This window comes from Coptis chinensis, chromosome 5 (genome assembly GCF_015680905.1).
Source record: "Coptis chinensis isolate HL-2020 chromosome 5, ASM1568090v1, whole genome shotgun sequence".
Classification (NCBI taxonomy): domain Eukaryota; kingdom Viridiplantae; phylum Streptophyta; class Magnoliopsida; order Ranunculales; family Ranunculaceae; genus Coptis; species Coptis chinensis.
Genome location: NC_141460.1, coordinates 89,485,765 through 89,503,953, shown reverse-complemented (window position 1 = coordinate 89,503,953; position 18,189 = coordinate 89,485,765). Strand labels below are relative to the sequence as shown.

Below are 18,189 nucleotides of genomic sequence, written 5' to 3'. Positions count from 1 at the left end.
GAAGGGAGATTCAGTAGTTAGAAATTGGTTAAATGATGTTAAGGTTTTTGAAGCTAGAATTTCTATACGATATAAGTCGGGCTTGTGGCTGCAGTAGAAAGAATTGCCGGGTGGGTTTGTCCCACCAAGGGGAGCCCGACCCCCGCTTATTTCTTGATTTGTTACTTGCAATCGGCGTAGGGGGAGTGTCCCCCCATGCAACAATGTAAGACTTTATACGAATTGTCGCTGTCGCTATCGGGGGCTATTGGGATTCAACATTTAATCAGGGTGCTCCCCAGACGGTGGGGTGCATGTAGGAGCACAATCCCTATTCTTTATCTATCGTGTACTTCTATTTAGGGAAGCTCATGAGAAAGAAACCAGATGATACACTCCCCTGTAGGCTTTGGTCTCTTATTATTATTAGATAAAAAAAAAAAGATGCTCAGGTTTGTCCCACCAAGGGAAGCCCGACCCCCGCGTAGGGGGAGAGTGCCCTACATGCAATAAGACTTTATACGAACTGTCGCTATCGGGGGCTACTAGGTGCCACAGGAACAATGTTTAATACATTGGATGACCTGAGTTTATTGGACATGAAGTTTAGCCTCTGGAATCTCACAACAATTCTCAGCTGGTTAGCCAACTCCCTGTTTTGATCTTGTAACAATGGAATGGTGGACACATTTATGGCTCAATGAGGGGTTTGCAACTTGGGTATTCTTCAGGCAGTCTATCTTTATGTAATTTTAGTAACATCTTAATGCTAGAGAAAAAAGCACTAAACCATTTTCGATGTCTTGTGTTGTAGGTGAGCTATTTAGCAGCTGATAGATTATTTCCCAAGTGGAAAATTTGGACTCAATTTCTCGATGAAATTACTGAGGGTCTTAGGCTAGATGGACTGACAGAATCCCACCCCATTGAGGTAAGGAATATTAATAGGTATCTCATGAATTCCACACGATCTTTAGATGTCTGGACATGCACTGTTTAAACATGCTTTGATCATCGTAGTGTAAAATAACTGAGCTACTCGGGCTCACTAAAACCTCGGCTCGGGCTCGTTCATATATTATATGAGCCAAGTTTGAGCTTTTTTCAAAGCTTGCTTAATAAACGAGCTGAGGTTGAGCATAGTGAAGCTCGGCTTGATTAGCTCGAATTCCACCCTTAGATTTTAAGACCAGCCAACACTAACAAATCTCATTCACTTTAAAAAAAAATAACACATACAACACACACACTAACAAATCTCACCTATCAAAGAAGAAAAATAAAAGTTTTGTGGGAGGGTTACATGCAGTTCATATCTGATTTCCGGCACTTTTAAGGCCAACTTCTTATCATGAACAAACTTATGTAGTTTGAAGGCTCCTAGGATATATGTTCTCAATTTGCAAGCAACATTTCCCCTTTTACTAGCATTGGTCAAATGTTTGACAAAGCATAGTAGCCCATTTAGTTTATGCTGAACTTGAAGTTTTAGATAGAATAGTGACTGTTGAAAGCTTCCTATGAGCTTTGATGACGGAACTGAGATATTTATTTATTTTTGAGTTTTACAAAGTTTTGAGTCATGTCTCAGTTGCAGTACTTCAACATATGATTGTCATTAGTCTCCAAGTGGGAGATTCTCTGATGCCCTGGACTTGTTATTCATACTCTTTAAGATTATATGTTTTGTTTTAGCTTTTATTTTATCTGGTTTTGTACTGTCCATCTTAGGAGGCTAGTGCAAAAGTGTTATGAAGTGATCAAGAATTGGGATTGTATGATAAGTGGTCTGCCATTTTAACTCGTATTATACATTATTGAATTTGAAAATGAAATAATTGGTTGTTTCCCAAAGATGTACCATACTGGTGAAACAATGACTAGAATGTACAAATTAAAGTCTATTTGACCAAGCTTTTAGCAAGTGTTTTCCATTCATTTATTGCATTGAATTCATTTTGAAAATATGTTGTTAGTATACTTCTTTGAAACTGAATGTGAGTTTTATGATACATTCAGAGGTCATTGGCTTCATATATAAAACAATATGCTTGCTCAAATGCAAATACAGAAGATTTATGGGCTGTTGGGGAAAAGGAATCTGGTGAACCTGTAAATAAGCTTTTGAATTCATGGACAAAGCAAAAGGGATATCCAGTAGTCAGTGTCAGTGTCAAAGGCAATAAGCTGGAGTTTGATCAGGTATGTTTTTTAAGGAGATGGCCAGTGGATTGTCCCAGTAACCTTATGTTGTGGATCATATAGTGCTCACAAGAATTTTCTGTTACAAACAAAATAAGAAACCATGGATATAAGTGAACTTTTGGGCACTTCAAGTGCTACAAATAACCACCAAAAGTTGTTCAAAATTAATGTTGACCAAACAGGTTTCTATGGAGTAAAATACGATGATGAACTTGCAGGCAGACTCCGATATGCAATAGAGACCAATCATCTTTCTGCAACAGATAGATTTGGTAATATGATGTTCACCATGCCATATATATGATTCTTAGTTTGTGCAATGATCAGAAACTCACATTCATATTATTTGTTTTGTCAGGCATTTTGGATGATTCATATGCTCTCTCTATGGCTTACAAGTAGTCACTGTCTTCATTGTTTAGCTTGATGAGTGCGTACAGGGCAGAACTCGACTATACCGTGCTGTCGAACTTGATCACTGTAATGTTGACGTCCACAGTTAATATGTGTTCTTAGTCTGTGCTTCTTTGCCACTAATATCATGTCTCCTGATTCCTCAGGTGAGTAACAAAGTTGCAAAGGTTGCTGCTGATGCCTGTCCTGATTTGTCAGAGTACATCAAACTGTTCTTGATCAATCTTTTTCAGAATTCTGCGGATCAAGTCTAATATTCTTATCCCATTAGTAGCTAAAGGATATTATATGTTTTTTTTCCTGAAAAACTGATATAAGTCTAAACCAAACCTTTCCCCAAAAAGAATGTACATCTATTGAATATTCTTTACTGTTCATGTTCTATACGTGAACCTCTCTGCCTCAAGCTTTCCAAGATGCCGAAACAATGGCCTGCTTGCTCATCCTACTTAAGTGTCTCCACGATGGGGTCCAAAGATGGGGATTTCTCTTCCTCAACTAACTTTATACATTTCCTTCGTTTTGGCTAAGTGAATTGTTTTCTGTTTTCTAATAATGGGCCAAAGTAAAGTAAAGAAAGACTAGAACGAAGATTGAAGGATAAATGTCATTCCAACTAGCTTGTTTGATAATTCTTGTTATAATAAGTTGTAAACTTTATATCTAGTAACTTGATTGTTTTAGAACTTGCTTGAAACGGAAATGGTTGTGTTACAATTTCCTTCACTAAATTATCTTATGTTGGAGACTCTTCAGAAAATTAGGCTGGGAGCCAAAGGAAAGTGAGAGCCACTTGGATGCAATGTTGAGAGGCGAGATTTTAACTGCCCTTGCTGTTTTTGGGCATGATATAACACAAAAAGAAGCAATAGAACGGTTTCGTGCTTTCCTGAATGATAGAAATACTCCGCTTCTACCTCCTGACACAAGAAGGGTCAGTGCATTCAGTTATCTGATAGGTCTATATTGTTGACTTTTGTTCAATTCAATCTAGCTGTCCATTGATCTCTTCTGAAATCAAAATATTTGCAGGCTGCATATGTTGCTGTGATGCAGACTGTCAACAAATCCAACAGATGGGGTTATGAATCTCTACTAAAAATCTATAGGGAGACTGATCTAAGCCAGGAGAAAACCCGTATTCTAGGTACTGCTAGTTCATAGATGAAAGTTTCATTTTTGTTTGCTTGGTAATTGTATGCATTAGAAGTATCTGTTTTATTGTAATACTATAGAAAACCTTTCCTTTAAATTTTGTTTTTACATGTTTTGTAGGTTCACTGATTTCTTGTCCAGATTCTGACATTGTTCTTGAAGCTTTGAACTTTTTGTTGTCTTCTGAGGTACATTTTCTTTTTTGGTGCATCTCTAAGCATTTTTTTTTTAATATTACTTGTTTTTTATTCTTACATAGGTGCGAAGTCAAGTTACCATTTATGGACTTGGAGTAAGCAGGGAAAGGCCGTGAAACTGCCTGGAGATGGCTGAAGGTACCTTTCTCTCAGTATTGTATATTTGTATGTAATGTGGAAACCTATGCATGAGTGCACTCAAGTTCGCACTCAGGCACACTTATATGCGTTATAGTAACGATGCGTAGAAGTTATTGTACGGTTTGATTGGACCTTTTACAACTTATAAATTTGTCAACAATATATTGATGGGTATAGGATTTTCAATTTGCACTGGTTTTTTGTGCGTTATGGGATCTTCTTCACAAGAAATCAGCCAAATTTGAAATTTTAATGTGTCGGACACCCATGAGTGAATTTTTCACAGCAAACATAATTTTAAAAGAGAACCATTTTATGGATCAAAGTATAGTACGATTGCATTTCAGAAGTTAAACAGATCCTGAATGTATAAACTCATCACCTATGATAATAACCTGCCTTAGGTATGGGAACAATAATATATTAATACCAATGCTGCTTCTTGATTCTGATGCAGGACAATTGGGATCGCCTTCTGATGACCTATGGTTCTGGGTTTCTAATAACTTGTTTTATCAGCGCTGTTGTCTCAAAGGTCTGTCACCCCCACCTGAAGTTTTTTATTTTTGTGCTTGTTAATGCTGGTCGTTTTTAATTTGAAAACACTTAAATAACATTTGCATAGATGACCGGCCTCATTTCCTTTGTTTCAGTTCTCTACATCTGAGAAGGCACTTGAGGTTGAGGAGTTCTTTGCTAGCCGCAGCCACCCTGCGATAACAAGGACTTTAAAGCAGAGCCTTGAACGTGTCCACATAAATGGAAAGTGTATTAAAAGCGCTCAAGAGGAGAAGTCTCTTGCAGATGTGGTCAAAGAGTTGGCATACAGGAACTACTAGAGAGCTAGGTCCTTGATCTTCTGACATGGAAGTTAGTAGGCATGAAACTCTTTGCCCGACCTCTCAAGTTCTGAAGAAAAATTGTGCAAAATAAGATTTGATAGAACCATGCAGGACATGGGATTCCATAGCAAACATTTTGTTCGTTGAAATGAGATGGTACAGTAACCAATATGTTTTAACGTATTCTCTCTGATGACCACATTTTTTTTTCTCTTTTTTTGATTAATTGTAATGAACGAATGATTATGGTAACCCTATAATTCAGATCAGACTGGGTTGAAGTGTTTTCCAGGAGGGTCCTGTAAATCGAACAAGTGATTTATCTCCTAATTATCCTTCTTATTTGTTCATAACAACTAGTAAGTATATCCTTGAACTATTGACCAAACTGAGTTGAGTTGGCTTAAAGTGATTAGTGAAAATTTTTAAAAATAGTTAGAGCTGAACTGAACTGAACTTCAAAGTGATTGTTTCAAAACCGTTCTAAGGTCAGGTTCTAATAACTCTTGATGGTTATAAATTTGTTTTTAGAAGAAAATTTATAATTAAATAATAATTAATTTAATGAGTGAGTTTTTATAATTAATTAAATTAAAGAATATAATTTATAATTAACGAAATACTATGCTCCGCTCACGCCCCACTGCAATGCAGTATATAGTCTGATGCCCGACTTCAGTAAAAGTGTAGACAGAAGCAACACAAAAGGCCGAAGCCTGACTAAATAAGAATTTCTATATAGACATACTGATCAGAGGTAATAGATTTATGCCAACAACAAACTAGGTTTACACATATAGTAGGGGAAGGAAATCAGTCCCCGTGCTAGATATGAAGTAACTATAATGTCAAAAGAATACCTAGAATTTACAGTGACAAATGTAAGCTATATTAAAATTTCCATCTTCTGTACAGTAAAGTGGTAGCAAAATAGATCCAAAAATGAATATTGGACAAAAAGGAATAAAGGAATAAAGGAATAAGGGAATAAAAGAATTAAAGATCCATTTGGCTGCTTCAACTATATCTTGATCCACCAAAAATGAGGCCAAATATAGGATCCCTCCACAGCCAAATATTCAGTGATGGATCTCGTACTTGACAATATTCCACCTCTATATCAGGATTCCAAGTAGTGGAGATGGTGTTGATTCTATTTCGCAGCTGGTCCTACATTAACCCATGTTACCTGGTGCTGTGTCTACTTCCTCTGCTGGACCGCTTGTTGCATCAGCTGAAGTTATTCAGATGGGGATGTCTCTACTTCAGGAGGTGCGACACTACTGGAAGAATTGGTTGAAGCATTCTCCACCCCTGAGGGCTGGAGGCCTAGTTGCATATTTGCGCGGTCTGACCCCACATCTGAACTTGTCGTATTTGAAGGAGGTTCACGAGAAGAAAAGTCGGATGACTTTGAGTGTGCGATTCTTAGAAAGCTCGAAGTAGCCTCTAGTGTTGCACTGAAAGGACGAGAGCTGTTTTGGATGAAATCTCCACCATTTAACTGCAATATGTTGAAAAAAACAGTGATTTTACTATTTTGAACATTACTTGCCATAGAATATAAAAATATATTCTAACCTATCAATGACCAATCTAAACCAAGTACACCAGTTTTGTATATTCTAGAAATATATTACGTTCTAAAAATTTACGTAAAGTTAGACAGTATAACAGACAGCAAATGTAATGCTGAAACCAATCAAAGCTTACAACTAATGTATTGATCAGTGTAACATATTTCTATCGCACAAAATATCCAGTTCCTTTAACTAGCTGAGTCCATATTCATTCGTCACAAAATAATACCTGTGATATATCACTATTATTAACATATTGGCTGTTGCTCCACCTGTATGACGAACAGACCCTAGAAAATGGAAGGCCTTAAAATGCCATGTCCGAGCCAAGTCCACATAACTTACGTCCACCCAGTACTAATAGTTTACGGAGGTAACTCCCCTAGAGATAAGGGATTCAAATACATTATGCAAAATGGTCAGAGATACTATTAATAATGCAGCTATATCAGTGACATATATTGTCTTTTGGTACATGCACCATTTTTGTCAATTTCTGTCTGTTATTCTAATTCAGAGAAATCATTAATTGAAAAAACAAGTTTCTAGCCTTGTTAAAGGTCTCAATTGGGAGCTAAGTGGAAACTTAAACTGACCCCATATTTAAGAAAAAAAAAAAAAAACTACAGTTATTACATATTAGTGTGCCAAGAGATTCATTCTACACATGCATGTTCATTGAAAGAAAGAAGCATTATAAAGGAAGCAATGTTTAAATTGGGTTAAACACAGAAAAAGATTAAGAGATGTATCCAAACCATAGATTGAACTTTCGTAGGAGCCGACTAGCAAAGTCGGTAAAACCTTTGGGTGATGATACCAGAGGTTTGGGGCTCGAACCCCGCCAGCATCAAAGAGTTACTGATCTCATTTAAAACAGGCTTGCCAATCAAAAAAAAAAAAAAAAATTGAACTTTCTCTTAAAATACTAGAAAGCATATACTTAAAGTAAGGATGACAACCCACATCTGAAATATCACTTCTAGTGCGCCTACTGCACTGGCCCGTAGAAATTAAGGACCTTAGGCCTGCAAACCACGCTTCTGTTTCAACTTTCAACTTTGTCCTTGCAAATCTATATCATAGGAAAAGTGAAGAAATTATGTACTTATGTTAGAAATCAGCATACAACCTCGTATGAAAATGACAGAAAAGATGGTAACTGCCTTCGAACACTAACCGGATCAAGTGATCTTTCACCATTACCATATAGCAGAGAGAATGACAAGTAGTCCTTTTCAGGACGTGGAAATCTCCTAAATACAGCCTGTTGAGACCAACAATCAAGGCACTATATTAGTACAAGTTCCCTAATCTGCTTGCAAATTTAAAGTTCGACAAAGTATGTTAATAACTTTATATATAGTAGACTCACAGTTCTCTGTCCAGGGACGATCTTTGAGACTAAAGATAACTTTAGATTCCTTTCCTCTCCGTGTGAGAGCCAAATTAATGTTTTTTCATCCTGTGAAGACCGACCGATGGTAAGCAATGAAAGACCTGCAACGTATAGATAATTAGATACATCACAAATGGATAAATCTGGCCAAAAACACTAAAAGAATATGCTCCACAGACTTGGTAGACGACTCAATCATGAAGGAAGAAAGAAAATTATCAACAAAAACTGGAGCAAGTTCTTTCTCACCTACAGTGTTTCATGTGCAAATATTCTGACAGGCGACATTATTGTCTATACTACAATCGCAAACTTAGAAACACGTAATGTACTCGTGCAATCAAATTAAAGAAATTTGATGTATCGATTCCTAAATTTTAATAACCTCAATAATGCCTTATCTGTGCCAGCAATGATGTTGGAGAGCAAAATGGATTTCCTGACTTTACTTCCTACCTTCTTTACAGGAACGATGGCTATAATAATAGCACTATTCTAGTAGTGTGAACCGCACACTCTTAACACAAACCACTTGTACAAGAAAATGAAAGAGAAAATAAAAGCATTAGTTCAGGAACATGTGCCACGCACACCGATACACATTAGCAGAAGTAATTGTTAAAATCCTAACTTTCTCGTATAACAAACTCCTAACTAATAACATCTTGTGCTTTTAAAATGTCTTAATGTAACCTTCATGATAAGAGTTATTTTTATTCTTTGCTTTATCAAGAGTCTTAGTTTGTTGCAGATTGGGCTCGTTCGCATGTTTTTACTTACTACAATGACAATCAATTCATTATCCAAAAAATGTTAAATCAAAAAAAAAAAAAAAAAAAAAGAAGAAGAATGAAAACAATAGAGAGAAAGAGAGAGAGAGAGAGAGGACACAAGGTCTTAAAGAGCCTTAGACCAGAAAAACCAAACACCTACCTCACTCCATTTTCTGAAAGTTATATTCTAAAAAAAATAGGCAGGTCCTTTAGAAAAGGTGGAAAACTTGCAGATTAGGGTCTCTGCTGGGATCTGGCAATTGGGTGATAGGGACTAGGGGTCTTCTATCTAGGTTTTATTTGCAACTACAAAGGTTGTATTTAAGCGCACCAATTTATGTCCATAGCTTGATCTATGTGAAATTTTCACTGCTCAGTCTTCTTTCCATTCGGTCAATTGACTTTCTTTAATTTCATTAAAAGGGAAAGAAAAATTAAGAAAAGAAGAAACATTGAGTTTTGTAGGGAAGAAAATTCAGTTTCATGATGAGCATTGGGTAGATCACATCACCACAGAGGGTAACGGTCATGGACGTTTAAGCATGCTTGACAACACTAGAACTGCCACATTAAATGACTTAGGTGAATTGAATGTATGAACGAATAAGAAAAAATAAAAAACAAAAAAGTTAGCTGCACATGCATATTACTATGCAAGAATAAAACTCACAACTGAAATTATAATAGGGCGAAACTTAGGCTTCCCTTTCCGACTATACTTGAGTAACTGAGTTCCTTTCTTCAAAGCGATAAGGGCCTTCAAAAGAGAAAAAATGTTGTCCAAGTTAAGAAAATGCTAAACGTAGTAACAAAAAAAATTGGTTACACAACAAGATAATTGCACGAAGCAACAAAGCACGTGAACACCAATAATTATACTTTACTGACTATCTAACAGTATCTGAGAAAAATCAAGTCACCCACCATACAAGAAACTGTGATACTCTAGACTGTCACTAAAACAACTGCAACTAAGAAATACCGAAAAAAAATTGAACTCAACTCAAAGGTATACATTTGAAAACATGTCTATAAATCAGGAAATCAATAAGCAAAACAACATATTTTTTGGAAAAAAAGAAAAATAAACAACCCATGGTGATTTTTCCACATGTCAAATTTAAATATTGTAGAAATCTCGATGAAAATTTGTGTAACTTACAGACTATAGAAAACCTGAAAATATCAACTATAAGCTCAAATCATCAAGATCTTGAATTTTTTATACTTTTGTCGGAACCAAAGATACAAGATGAGTTCAATTCATTGTGAGAGGTGATTTAAACAACACTTCCCAGGGCCAAGAACCAGGTGATTTAAAACAATGAAATGTTTTTAGCAGTATCAAAGAGTTTGAGAGATAGGGGGCATAATTTCCTCACGCTTCTAGCACTTGCTTCCAATAAATGTAAAAGGTTGACACATGAAACTTCAGTGAAACGTTTTGAACTAGGAGGGGTTGAGATATCATATGAAGGCATATCAAGTTATGGTCACAGACTATGCTGGTTTCCATACTAACTTAAACCTGTTCTAAAACTTACAAAAAGGGATAAAAAATAGCGAAAGCAAGAATATCAGAAAATAAAGTAAAAAAAATCTACGATATTAGCCTCACAAATTTTCATTTAGTGTTATCATACAATGGGAAGGGCCGATTAAGCCATGCATTAGACAAGACACATCTGTATCCTATATAATTGTAGCCAAAATAAGAATCTACTAACGCTAATAAAGAAAGAAACGCCCTCGATGTTGTAATTCAACTTATTATTTTTCAATAAATTGAACAAGATACTATACTGGAAATAATGCTTACTTGGTCGATATCGCGCTCAGCATTCACATAACTAGCAGGATCTGCCATTCCATCTGAAAGAATTCCTAAAAAACAGCTGTAGAAGAAGCATCCCCAGTTGGAATAACTGCATCAGGTGTGGTGACTTGGGTACTCCAGTCTTCATAGATGAAGTTGTTTCTTATCGTAACGTAACATCAATTTCAACTTCGAACTTCCTCTGAAACCAAATAGATCAAAAGCTCAAATCAACAAGAATCCCCCTAACAACATTAAGTAACAAACATTTAACTACTGTAGTGATACTAAGTGTCTTCAAAAAATGTTTCGCCCTCACAAGTTCTACGACCTTAAATTTAACAATGTATGACAATGATATACAACAAAAATCACCTGAAACCGAAAGCACATTTGACTATATCGAATACATAATACAAAACGTGAGGAAAGGTGTACAAACACTCACAAGAAAAATTTACGCGCCACGCTGTTCAAATCTGCTGGAAAAGGCCTTGTTTCCTATGGGCATTGCAATAACAATTTTACAAAAAACAATCCACCACCTGCAAACCATATCCAAATGCATCCAATTATTCATAAAACAACAATGGTGATCCAAACATAACTTATATATAAGCATAATTTTATGAATAATAATAAAAAAAAATTGAAAAAGTGGACACGAGAATATAAAAATTGGAAAGAATTTATAATAAAAAAATGATATGATGGTTCAATTTTGAATGAATACATATATAGTGATGAAGATAGAAGAGTTAAGAGTTTACCTTTTAGGGTTAGGGTTTCATTGGAAGAAAAGAGAAAGAGAGAAATGTGGAAGAGATAATCGTAGGAGAGAGAAAAAAAAAAAATGAGAGAGACAAGGAAGAAAACCAGCAGAAAACTTTGAATATATATAGGGGTATTTTGGGTATTACGCTTGTCATTTTGGCGGGTTGGATTTCTATTGGGTTGACTCATTCCGAGTTGTAGTTTAAGGCCATCGGTAACAGGCCCATGAGTTTCAGTCTCTTATTCGAGTTCTTCTACAAATAAGGCTATTGAAAGCTTTGATAAACTCTGATATCCCTATAGGGGACGCCATGGCCGAGACCGTTGGATCTTACGTTCCTGCTCCTACTATATTTCCTTCATTGTCCCATCTAACGGTCCCAAAATAAAAACAAACCCATATTCTCTATCTTCCTTTTTGTTTTTGATTTTCGGACCGTACGGTCTTGAAACACTCATCCCTATAGGGATATCCTCGTGGTAGCCCAAATCCTCTTATTCAACATGTCATGTCAGGTTTTGTTTCCTGATTGTACAACTGTTTTTTTTTTCGATAATATCTTATATATATATATATATTGAGAAACACTAAAACATTACAGGTTTGTCAGTAGGTATCTTGGCAACTTACACACTTGTTGCTTATGGTTAGACCATTTCGCCAACAAATGTGCCTCTCCATTGGACACCCTACTGATCCAATTAAATTTACAAGTGTAGTCATAAACAAATAAGGCTATTGAAAGCTTTGATAAACTCTGCACAGTCTCCTTCCAAAAGAATTGCAGTTCACCCATAAGCTATTGCTAGCAAAATTGCCACCTCAGCTGCCACCATTTCAGCTTTTTCTACTGACCTGGCTTTAAATCTTCTGGTTCCTGCTCCTACTATATTTCCTTCATTGTCCCAAGCTATGGTGCCAGCTGCTGCCCATCCTGTTGTGGGCTGGAATGATGCATCAAACCTGATATTAATACAATCATTAGAGATAATAGGAAGTATAGAATCAAAACCAGCTTGTTCATAGTAAGACACAGGAGGATTAGAGTTTAGATGTTCAGGGTTTCCTGTTGCAAGACCTGTGTAGCATTTGTCAGCCTCCACAGTACTTCTCCTGATTGTTCTTTCTCTGTTAGGTCTTCTATTATCAAACTTAGCTTCATTCCTTGTTATCTATAAATTGTATAACAAGTAGCATGCTTTTATCCCAGCTTGGGATATCTCTTGCTATGACACCAAGTCATGAATTTAGTAACCAAAGATTTGGCCGACCTTATTCCTACCTTGACTCTCCATTCTCATACCCAAGTCCGATGAGAACCACATAGCTCTAGACCCAACCATCCTCACCAAAACCCCAAAGAACAAACCATGACCATCTGGCGACTCTAAGGTCTTGAAACACAATGGACAGGAGAAGTTATCACTCATTTTCCTTGTTGCCAGGTTGTCCCCCATAGGTAAGACATTCAGATAAACTTTCCATAAGAAGAATTGGACATTGGCTGGCAGTTTGGCTTTCCAGAGGAGCTTTATAGTGTGGGAACTAAAACTGGAGCTCTGTCCTACAACTTTATCCTTAGTTATATGTTTGTAGGCAGATTTCACAATGAACCTCCCAGACTTGTCCTCACTGCACACCATTCTATCTTTGCCAATGTCCAAAGGTCTTATCAAAACCTCTTGGATCCTCTGGGCCAGAAAAAGAGGGAAGTGGGATGCTAGCTTGGCCTCATCCCAACCAGTCCCATCTTCTTTAAACAAATCTGCCATATGGAGGCCATTCAGATTGGAATCCTCCACTCCTAACTCCCTTAGAGTTTTAGGCTTTCCATTACATAAAACCCAAGGATCATCCAGGACTGAAGTGGAGGTTCCACTATGATTCTCCCAAATCAAACCCCCACTAATGAGGTTATAAGTTATGTGTATGCCTTTCCAAAAGTAGGAAGCATACCCAGGAGGTTTCCAAATGTCACCAATCAAATTTTTTTCATAAATACTTGCTAAAGTTTTTGTCCATATAGAGTTTATATCTATTGCTGCTTTCCAAGGAAGCTTGGCAAGCATTGTCAAGTTCATATCCCTCATCTTTCTGAACCCCAAGCCTCCTTCAGACTTGGGTTTACAAATGTTATCCTGCCCAATGGTGTGGACAGTTTTTAAATCTTCAGTGCCATGCCAGAAGAAGTCTCTACATGCTTTGTCTATCTTATTACAAGTAGACACATGAAGCATATAAGTGGCCATAGCATACAAAGGGGTGGCTTGTACTACAGACTGGATCAGAGTAGCCCTACCAGCTTGAGATAGTACCTTAGCCTTCCACCCTTTTGATTTTAGTATGTATCTTATCTACCAAATAATCAAAATCCTCTGCCTTTTTTTGAGATAACATAATAGGGATACCCAGATACTTATCCTTTGGATCAAACAATCTCATCTTCCAAAATTTTTAAGCTTGATTTTATTCCTAAACTTCACATTTCTACTGAAGAAAATACTAGACTTATCAAAGTTGATAAACTGACCAGAGGCAGTACAATAATCTTGTAGGATGGTTTTCAGGTGACCCCCATCCGCAAAGTTGCCTCTGGTGAACAAAATCAAATCATCTGCATAGAGGAGATGGGTGATAGGAGGAGAAGCTCTCCTGATCTTAATCCTATGGAACTTCTCATCCATCTCAGCTTTTGTAATTATCCTGGACAGAGCCTCAGACATGATGATAAAAAGATATGGGGAAAGAGGATCCCCTTGTCTGAGGCCTCTTTTAGGGATAATCTTGTTGAGAGGACAACCATTCAGTAAGACTTGAAAAGATACATAAGATAAGCATTGTTGAATAAGATTTCTCCATCTTTGATTAAAGCCCAATCTATCAAAAATATTGTCTAAAAATGACCCTATCATAGGCTTTGGCCATATCCATCTTTAAGGCCACCCACCCATGATTCTTAGACTTCATATTCTTCATGTGGTGAAATAGTTCACAAGCCAAGCCAGTATTATCTCCTATGTTTCGTCCTTTTCTAAAAGCCCCTTGGAAGGGAGAGACAATTTTATTCAGGTGACACTTAAGCCTATTGGCTAAAATTTTGGAAATCACCTTATAACAGAAATTGCAAAGGCTAATAGGCCTAAAATTTTCCACAACCTCAGGATTACTTACTTTGGGGATAAGAGCAATAAAAGTTTCATTAAAGGTAGGATTAAGCACCCCCTTAATGAAGAAGTCCTTCACAAAGGCAGAGATACTTATTCCCAATATATCCCAAGTAGTTTGATAGAAACAGTCTTGGAAACCATCTGGCCCAGGGGCCTTCAGGCTGCCTATATTCCTGACCACTCTCCAAATATCCTCATTTGTAGGAACAACAGTAAGAATATTATTCTCCCTTTCAGTAATACAGGGATGAAACAAGTTGAGAATACTCTCATTATCCTGAGGTTGGTAAGAGCTGAAGAGATTTCTAAAGTATATATTAATGTTTGCCTCCACTTCAACTCTGCCTATGCTCCAACTCCCATCATTCTTTTTAAGTTTCTCAATCTTGTTTTTTCTTCTTCTATAAATGGTGGAAAGGTGGAAGAATCTAGTATTTCTCCCTCCATCTTTCAACCAGTGAGTAGTGGATTTTTGTTTCCAAAAACTCTCCTCCTTAGCCAACCAATCAAACAGCTCAGATTTAAGCACCTTAGGTCTTTCATAGTTGGTTGAAGAGAAAGGTTTTATCAAAACATCCTCCAACTCCTTTTGCACTTTCTTTATGTTAGTGAAAATATTACCAAAAACTTTCTTATTCCAAATAGTAAGATGTTGTTGAGTAACCTTTTGCTTAAGAATCACATTCACATCAGGCATATTATGCATAATAGAATTCCAAGTAGTATCTATAACATGCATGCATGTATTATCAGAAAACCACATATTATAGAATCTAAAAGGTTTCTCATGCTCAGTTCTATTATCATCCTTATTATTGAGATTAATCATAATCAATAGATGGTCAGAGGTCGCATTAACAACATTATTAACTTGCATGTGAGGAAAAGTTAGGAGCCATGCATCATTTGCCATTGCTCTATCTAATCTTTCAATGATATGATCATGTGGGGCTCTATTATTGCTCCAAGTATATTTTGGGCCTTTAAACCCCAGATCAATAAGACCAAGATCATTAATCAGCTCATTAAACTCTAGCATGTTTTTATCAAAAATACTTCTTCCCCCTAATTTTTTCATCTAGGGATGTTATAGCATTAAAATCTCCAAACATGCACCAAGGCCCAGGGATCATGAGGGCTACATCATATTCCTAAGCTCCTTCCAAACTTTGTGTCTATTATATGCTAAAGGCTCATCATACACAAAAGAGAAGTACCAAGAATCAGTGCAATGATAATTATTAAGCTTACCTGTCACTTGGTTTCGAGTTGCTGCCAAGATTTCCAGGTCCACTCCCTCTTTCCAGAGAACAGCAAGCCCACCACTAAGCCCCACAGCTGGGACACTGAAGCAACCACTGTACTTAACCATTATACTAACCCTACTAATCCGATCACTACCAACCTTAGTTCTGAGAGACACATTATATCAGGATCGTATTTACCTAACATGTCATTTAGATTTTGAATTGCCGTGGATGAATTTATTCCCCGGCAATTCCAGGCGTGTATCATGGGCTTAGAGGTAGCTGTTTGGGGACAACCACCGCGAACCCTGGGGGAAAAACCAACATACCCCCACTGTTTCCAGAAACACCTTCCAACACATCATTCTCAACCTCCTCAACTTCATCAAGGTTACCTTGTTTACCTGTAGCTGACGTACCTATAGTCCCTTGCAAGTCTTGGAAGTGAAGACAACTTACCACTGATGAAGAGTCCAGAGCAAGAGGCTCAGGTTGGCCCATCATCCCTTCAAAATCAGCTTCATATCCAACAAGATCTGTTTGATTCTGCTCCACCACTGGGACCAAAGCTAGCTCATATGGGTTTTTCACAGCTAGTGGTACCACCTGCTCATAAGGATCTTCTTCTTCCAGAGGCAAGACATGATCCATCAAGTCCAAAACCACTGATTCACCTGAGTCAGTGGAAGAGTTCTCCACTTCTGCTAAGTCATTTGCAGAAACATCACTAGACATAGCCGGACCAGAAGACCCCAAGGAAGCTACCGATTCTGCTGAGTCACTAGAAATAGGAATAACATCTGCCTCTTCTGGAATTAACAGATGTCCTTCCCCTCTGGCTCTCAAGTCGTCAGCTAGCTGTTTTGCATGCCCTCTTGGATCTATGTTCAACCACTCTTAAGCTCCTTCTCACCCAACCATCTTCATCATTGTTATCCATATCTGTATCTAAAGTCTTCAGCTCACACTCTTTCCGCTTTCTATCCAAAATATCCCCAACAACACTATAAGCTTTGCTTAAACCAAACCCAGATTAAACCAATCTCCTTTTACGACCTCGAGAAGCCAAAGATTTAAACCCCTTACCTCGTGTAGATAAACTATGAAATCTATAGATCGGGATAGGTTCATAGAGTGGCGAGATTGAGTTGTTTGAGGTAAAGGGGGGGCTTAGAGATTGATATGTTATCATTATTACCAGGCGTGATGATATAAGAAGAGAGAGAGAGAAGTGAAGATATTCAGCCTCATCTTTTCCTCGATGAAAGAATATTGGGGTTGGTGTGGATCGGTTCCAGCTGTTTCTCTTTAGACCCAACTCCATCTTGTTCTTGTGTTGTTTTACCAACCCTGTTATCCTGCTCCAGGTCCATATCTGTAGAGCCCATCTTGTCTTCCCATATGACTAACAAACCCTGCCCATGAACTTCTATTTCTGGCCTAGCCAATCTCATTGGGCTTGTACCTTCTCTTGTTTTGTTCAAGCCCAACAAATCCACCCCAAAACTCTCTAGTAACCCTGGGTCCACTAAAAACTGGCCTCCAACGTTCTTGTATGACCTGTCTGAGACATCAGATGATCCAACGGTCATCTCAACATCTTTTGCTGGAGTGAGGTGGCCCACCCCCTGTCCAGATCCAACGGTATCTGAGTTGTACTTCTTGCCACCTGTTTTGCTCGTGGAGGTGTGGCATGGCTACTAGATCCTCCCCAGAGTCTTTCTCCAAGTGCACCCTTGTTTCTCGTCGGAATCTGGTCATACCTTGGTTTTTGTGGTGTACCCGAGAACGTGGCAGAGGTAGGATTTAGATTAGCCATCTCATTGAAGAAGATATTCGCTCTGAGCAAGAAAGAGAAGTTGTGTTTGATGTCTCGAGGGGATCCTTCACACTTAAGAAGATTTATACAATATTTCTCCTTTTGCTGACAGAAGTAAATATAATGCCCTATTCTCCCACAGAAGTAACAGAAAATATCAAGTTTCTCATACTTGAAAGTGACTGAAAAGATTTCCCCAGATTCAGTGCGTAGGTCGATCCCTTTTAGCAATCTTTCTTTTATATCCATGCTAACTTGAACCCTTGCTACCGGCTTTTTGAATTCAGATGAGCAATTCAGATCTATAGCTTTGACCTTACCCAAGCTTAACCCAATACTCTTAATGTTCTCCTCATTAATCCTATTTTCTGGTAACCCAAAGATTTGGATCCATAACTTAACCATGTCAAAAGATGGATCTTCCTCCAGACTTATCTGACTCTTCCATTTCTTGGTAGACAAAATGAACCCATGTACCATCCATGGTCCATTTTTTCTCACATGTTCAAATTCCTCTATGTTATCAAAATGTATCTTATAGAGCCCTTTTTGCTATCAGTTCCAGCCTCGTCTGACTTTTGGTTTGCCAACTCTGGTGCAGCTCATCAGCTATTTCTTGGATACTCATTTTCCTTTCTCCATACAATTTGCCCAGTAGCATGTTTTTCCCATTTGTAACT

General features: G+C 37.6%; 1 protein-coding gene and 1 pseudogene across 3 annotated transcripts; one reads left to right on the top strand and one right to left on the bottom strand.

Annotated features, from left to right (window-relative positions):
• The first annotated feature begins 483 nt into the window (after nucleotides 1–483).
• Nucleotides 484–5,283, top strand: LOC147499884 (aminopeptidase M1-like; annotated as a pseudogene). The gene is made up of 11 exons (XR_015196111.1): nucleotides 484–699; nucleotides 794–910; nucleotides 1,999–2,456; nucleotides 2,543–2,664; nucleotides 2,745–2,797; nucleotides 3,355–3,532; nucleotides 3,631–3,745; nucleotides 3,874–3,941; nucleotides 4,013–4,088; nucleotides 4,549–4,626; nucleotides 4,745–5,283. The product of XR_015196111.1 is annotated as an aminopeptidase M1-like (transcript).
• Nucleotides 5,284–5,799: 516 nt separating this feature from the next.
• Nucleotides 5,800–11,375, bottom strand: LOC147499883 (PH, RCC1 and FYVE domains-containing protein 1-like). 2 transcript variants are annotated; one of them, XM_086561636.1, is made up of 8 exons: nucleotides 11,272–11,375; nucleotides 10,950–11,046; nucleotides 10,505–10,703; nucleotides 9,356–9,442; nucleotides 7,889–8,013; nucleotides 7,694–7,780; nucleotides 7,480–7,588; nucleotides 5,800–6,437 (listed from the first exon to the last, which is right to left on the bottom strand). In XM_086561636.1, exons 6-8 carry the CDS (start codon nucleotides 7,720–7,722, stop codon nucleotides 6,174–6,176), a joined length of 402 nt encoding a protein of 133 aa, XP_086417762.1. In that variant the 5' UTR covers nucleotides 7,723–7,780; nucleotides 7,889–8,013; nucleotides 9,356–9,442; nucleotides 10,505–10,703; nucleotides 10,950–11,046; nucleotides 11,272–11,375; the 3' UTR covers nucleotides 5,800–6,173. The 2 variants fall into 2 exon arrangements, with proteins under 2 accessions (XP_086417762.1, XP_086417763.1); XM_086561637.1 differs by having other exon boundaries at nucleotides 7,889–7,978.
• Between the last annotated feature and the right edge of the window lie 6,814 nt (nucleotides 11,376–18,189).

Excerpts from the sequence above, each read along its gene's own strand:
- LOC147499883 (XM_086561636.1), bottom strand. The coding sequence starts at position 7,722 with ATGGTAATGGTGAAAGATCACTTGATCCG. Across the intron at positions 7,589-7,693 it reads GTGAAAGATCACTTGATCCG|ATTTGCAAGGACAAAGTTGA; the intron begins GTTAGTGTTCGA and ends CCTATGATATAG. Across the intron at positions 6,438-7,479 it reads CTAGAAGTGATATTTCAGAT|TTAAATGGTGGAGATTTCAT; the intron begins GTGGGTTGTCAT and ends AACATATTGCAG.